Source organism: Sinocyclocheilus anshuiensis, unplaced genomic scaffold (genome assembly GCF_001515605.1).
Source record: "Sinocyclocheilus anshuiensis isolate Anshui unplaced genomic scaffold, SAMN03320099.WGS_v1.1 scaffold982, whole genome shotgun sequence".
In the NCBI taxonomy this organism is placed as follows: Eukaryota; Metazoa; Chordata; class Actinopteri; order Cypriniformes; family Cyprinidae; genus Sinocyclocheilus; species Sinocyclocheilus anshuiensis.
Genome location: NW_015539879.1, coordinates 417,966 through 423,861, shown reverse-complemented (window position 1 = coordinate 423,861; position 5,896 = coordinate 417,966). Strand labels below are relative to the sequence as shown.

General features: G+C 41.1%; 1 protein-coding gene across 1 annotated transcript in view; it reads right to left on the bottom strand.

The window, feature by feature from the left end:
- Nucleotides 1-3,828: 3,828 nt before the first annotated feature.
- LOC107685407 (gastrula zinc finger protein XlCGF8.2DB-like) overlaps nt 3,829-5,896 on the bottom strand; it is an 11,241-nt gene continuing 9,173 nt past the window's right edge. Inside the window, exons 2-3 of the mRNA XM_016481980.1 lie at nt 4,218-4,777; nt 3,829-4,134 (exon numbers count right to left, since the gene is read on the bottom strand). Of these exons, the coding sequence (XP_016337466.1) occupies nt 3,829-4,134; nt 4,218-4,777 (866 nt within the window). The remainder of the gene's footprint in view (nt 4,135-4,217; nt 4,778-5,896) is intronic.

Sequence of the window (5,896 nt, the reverse complement as noted above, 5' to 3'; positions counted from 1 at the left end):
CACAACAAAAAAAAAAAAAAAAAAGAAAAAGGATAAGGTATGAGCAGGCAGGAAAAGAGCAGTTGAATGTAAAATGCGATTTTAACATAAGGAACCGTGTTTTTATCCGGTTTCGAACCCAGCGAATGTCTTCAAGATCACTAGAAAGCTACAGGCAGGTGTGTTTGATTAGGGCTGGAGCTAAACTCTGCAGGACAGTGGCCCTATAGGGCCAAAGTTGCTCAGCCCAGGTGTACACAAACATAACATAGTATTCATAATGACAATGTTGGTAAGAAGTTCACAGAAGCACAGCATAAATAACAAGCAATAGCTTTGGGCTTAGCGCAAGACTATCTCTCCTTTGCTGGCTGGATTTGAGATGTTAGCTTTGGAACATCCAGATTATAAAACCAGGCAAAAGTGTTCAGAGAAGACCATTGTACAGTTGAGCATATTTCTTCAATAGATATTCCACTTGCCCACGAAGAAGCTCTTAGTGATGTTCGATTCTTGAACGAATCGTTCTTTTGAGCCGGTTCTCAGGAAGTAACTGGTCGAGCCGGTTCACAAATCGAAGTGAATCGAACTTTAGTTCCAGATTGATGATGCAGGACGCACAGCCGAAGTAGCACGTCCAACTCAAAAAGAACCAAATGAGCCGGTTCAACCAACAGTCGAAGTTTTCCGAGGATTACCGAGGACACAACAAGAACCGAATGAGCCGTGGCGAAGTTTGCTGAGGATTACCGAAGATTCTGATGAGTGAGTTGACAATACTGTGCAAGCCTGAGGCGTGTACTGGAAATAGGCTTGTTATGACTGTTATTAATTTACATTTTATTAAAACCTGCAAAAACCTTTGTCAAGTGATTTAAATAAATTTTACAATAGTTTATTGTGCATGCATATTATATTTAAAGTTGCTTAAGCGAAATCAAGGAGTTTATAAGACAAAATTTATAAGAGTTTATTCATTCTTTATACTGTAGACATGTAGAACATATCCGCGTTTGTGCATCAATGTTTGTAATGTGTGCTGTAGGTGTGAAACTTTTAGGAATCTTATCCAAGTTGTAGGCTAGTCAATATTGGTCAGTCAGTCGTATATACTTAAGTGAATTATATGGCAATAATCAGCAATATGCTTTCACACAAATAACTATATTTTTTTGAATGTTTCAATATTTGTTGACACAAATGACTTATTTGAATTTTTCATTGATACAACATGGCACTGAGTTGTTAGAAAAGAAATGCATAGACGTTATTGCTTGATGACGTCAGGAACCGATGAATCTGCCTTTTGAACCAGTTCAATGAGCCGATCTGTCCGAAAAGAACCGGTTTGCGGAAATGAATCGGACTTTGCATCACTAGAAGCTATAATCCGTGTGGAGTGTGCTCTGGCACAAATGGGGCAATCCACATTCTGTGAATTGTAAGCCAAAGTTATTGCATTCAAAAATCCAATGGGATAGCCTCTGCTTTGACACTGGAAACCCTTTAGTGGCAGTGGTCATCAACCCTGCTCCTGGGGACCCACCATCCTGCAGAGTTCAGCTCCAACCCTAATCAAACACACCTGAACCAGCTAATTAAACGTTTCAGGATCACTTGAAAATACACTGGCAAATGTGCTGAATCAGGTTGGAAATTAACTTTGAAGGATGGTGGGTTCCCAGGAGCAGGGTTGAAGACCTTTGCTTTAGTGCAGTGGTGCTCAATCTTGTTCCTAGAGATCTACCTTCCTTCAAGGTTCATCTCCAACTCTGATCAAACACACCTGAACAAGCTAATTAAGATCTTCAGGAGCAATGGATAATTACAGACAGCTGTGTTTGATCAGGGCTAGAACTGAAGTCTGCAGGTAGATAGAGCTCCAAGAACATGATTGGGCACCCCAACTTTAGTGCATCCACCAAAGCACACAAACAGCTGCTCAAAGAGCCTAAACTGCAGGGCTGTCCAAACTCGGTCCTGGAGGGCCAGTGTCCTGCAGAGTTTAGCTCCAACCCTAATTAAACACACCTGAGTCAGCTAATCAAGCTCTTACTAGGCATAGAAACTTCCAGTCAGGTGTGTTGAGGCAAGTTGGAGCTAACCTCTGCAGGACACCGGCCCTCCAGGACCGAGTTTGGACAGCCCTGCTAAACTGCATAGTGTGGTCAATATAGACATGTAGGGCTGGAGTATGACTCTACAGCAGTGGTTCCCAAACCATGCATGTTTTGCATGTCTCCTTAATCAAACACACCTGATTCAGGTCATCAGCTCATTAGTAGAGACTCCGAGACCTGAAATTGGTGTCAGAGAAAGGAGACTTGCAAAATGTGCAGTGTTGGGGTGCCTCCAGGACCAGCGTTGGGAACCACTGCTCTACAGTCATTCAGCTCGAATTCCATCCATGATTCATTAACTAAGGGGACATGTATATTTCTTATTCTCCTAACAGAGACAAGCAAAAGCACTGTTTTGAGAGAGGATGTTCTTAAAGATGCCCACCGAAGTGGCTCGATGTGGGGACTTTCCAAAGCTTTCAAAACCAAATCAATTTCCCCAAGTGGAGACTTTTGATGGAATAACTGGTTTCCAGCAAATGACTGGGTTCTTCTGCTTTAAGCAGCACCAGTTCTTAAAGAGCTGGTGGTACTTTTCACTTATAAGCGTAGAAGTACCTACTGTAGAAGATGGAGCTCTCACTTTAATAATCATGTTTAATGCCAGTTATGGTACCGTAACCGACGCTGATGGGCTCCACTGAGTGGCCACGGCTGCATTTCTCAAAAGCATCATAAGCCTAAGTAGATCATAGAACCATTGCCACCAATTATCTCTACCAACAACTTAGCTCATGATGCTTTTGAGAAGCACAGCTCAGATATGCAGGTTTCACAGTTCTCAATTGCGATGCAAGATTCAGCCCCCAGCTTACCTGAGCAGATTCCTCCTCAGCAGGCTGGGCCAGGGGGATTAGACCATATGCTGGCTAAGCCAAGATGATGCAGCAAAACCGATTTAGACTATGCTTTTGAGAATCATATTTCTGTTGAAACCATAGAAAGAAAGAAAAAACACATCTAGCATGTTGCGGGTTATCACGTGTGACTTCAGTAACTTTCAGAGACAGATATGAGCTGTTTGTCATCAGTTTAAGATCAAGTCGCTCAAATGGTCTGGTTCCAAACTAAATAAATGTCTTTATACTCTTTTAAACTTGTTGCGGGTATCTATGAACCCCCTTACACACAAACACTTGTCATTGCAAGCATCTATTTGTTATTGTTGTTCCTTGTCTCCACTGTTTCTTTTTTTGACTGCAAAACAATGGCCTGAGCCAGTGTTGCAACCTTGTGGACAAACTAATTAGTGCAAAAAATGCAAATATGTTTTTATATTTAAAACAGAGACTGAAACAGTGGTTAGCTATTATGCAACCCACAGCTGGAACTAGCTTCCAGATGACCCCCAACAGTGGCTATATTCAAGTCCAGACTGACAACATATGTTTACCTGTGCATTCTCTCACTAAAAATCCATCAAATAAATAAATCAAACCATTGAATTTGTCATTTTATTCATCATTTTTCATTCATTTCACAGCAAGATTTATATAATAATTTACAATTTATATAACAATTCAATTCTGAGGGACACCTCGGATACACACAAAATGAATTTACCACAGATGCATATTTCTGATGCCATTAAAGACTGTCGACCTACAAAGAGGGTCTCACATCTACATGACTTCTCAGGTGTATCTGCAAATGTTAAGATAATCTTCTTACCACATTCTACTTTGAGTTTTCTTTCAAAATGAACACACAAGTGATTTTTGATATTTTGTTAACACTGTGACACTGAGGAACACTGCAATTTCTTTTCAGAATGAGTTTGCAAATGACGATTCAAGACTCCTTGATTTGTGAAACTCTTTTCACAGTGAATACATATGAAAGGCTTCTCTCCAGTGTGAATTCTTATGTGAACCACAAGGTTTGACTTGTTTGTACAAGACCTTCCACAGTGATGGCACATACAAGGCTTCTCTCCAGTGTGACTCACTACGTGATTCCTAAGGCGATTTTCGTCTATGAAATGTTTACCGCACTGATGACATATAAAATGGATTTCTCTTGAGTGAATCCTCATGTGCTTATTAAGGTTTCGTTACATCTGAAACTATTCCCACATTGACCACATGCGAATGGCTTCTCTCCAGTGTGAGTTTTCATATGAGCATTAAGTGTTACTTTATGTGTAAAACTTTTTTCACATTGAGGACACGTGTAAGGCTTCTCGCCAGTATGAATTCTCATGTGAGTTGTAAGGGACTCTTTTCGATTGAAACTTTTCCCACACTGATTACAGATGTAAGGACTCTCTCCGGTGTGAATTCTCATGTGGACTTTAAGGCTTCCTTTTTGGGTGAAACTCTTTCCACACTGTTGGCAGGTGAAAGAGCTCCCTCCGGTGTGAATCCTCATGTGGACTTTAAGGGTTTCTATTTGAGTGAAACTCTTTCCACACTGATGGCATGTGTACGGCTTCTCTCCAGTGTGAATTCTCTGGTGGACTTTAAGGTTTCCAAGGTAACTGAAACTCTTTCCACACTGACTGCAGATAAAATAACTCATTGTTCCTGTTGGTTGATTTCTTTTTTGTGAAGAAGTCCTTTCAGTCTTTGAGTAACTTAAAGATTTTTCTACAGTTATTAAATCAAAATGTTTCTCACACTGGTCTTTCTCTTCATTTTCATTCAGTTCTTGATTCTCCCCTTTCAGTGGCATCAGGTCTAAAGCAAAGGGAAAAAAGACAAATACAAGTTAACAGGTTAACAGACATCAAAAATGTAGACTTTTAAAGCATTACTGTGAAGAACCTCCAGGCGTGATGCTTGTCTGCCACCTGTATAGAATCATGCCAATTCATTGGATTATGGCACAAATTGTGTCCTCACTTCTCAGTTTTTTCTACCATAGAATCATGGCAGTAACAAATGAGTATGATAAAGCTTTGCAGTGTCTTGTTCCCCTTGTTTCTTGTTCTACTTGTGCCGAGTTCACACTGCACGATTTTTGGCCCTGATTTTCACTCGCCGACAAATGCCCGAAATCTGAGGCAAATCGGTACTCGTTCACGCGGGTGACAATCACGCAGTGTGAATTATCAAAGACTTGATCTGAGAGAAACGCTGACGCCCATTAAATATTTGGCATGCTAAATATCTGGACCTGTCTGCGATTCAAAATCCTATTGTGTGAAATGAGTTTTGACTGAAAAATACATCGGCGATGACCTACAGCCAATGAGAGAGCAAGATCCAGGGCAGCGGGAAGTTCGGGGAGGAGTTATAGATCACAATATCAGCAGTCCTTGCTCCAACCATTTCCTCATCCATAATCTTTTTTTTCTTTTTCGGACATTTTTTCTTTATTGGCCTTTCACTGCAAATCAGTGCACAGACCATTTGTATCTCGAACTTCTTGCCGACTACCATTTTAATAACATTTCCAGTCTCACGCAAAAACTCTGATCTCACACGTGATCTTGCGTCATTTCCTTATCACTTCTCGCGTGCGTTTGGTTGTAAAACGTAGTTTGCGGACCAGACAGAGTTGTCGGCGATTCTTCCTATTGTAAAGTCATGCAGTGTGTAACCTCCTGTCGCCGATCCATCGTGCAATATGAACACAGCAGCAACTGAATGCTACCCCAGGTAGTCATGCAGTGTGAAAACAATGGCGATCCGACGACTATGAAAATCGTGCAGTGTGAACTGAGCATTAGGGAACCGGGATAACATACATTTCTGAGAGTAACTGATGTTATGAGAACACCACAGATGCTTTTGCTACACAGGAGAGCAGTGGCTACAGCCTAGCATTCAATTTCCACCACTTGAGTGGACAGC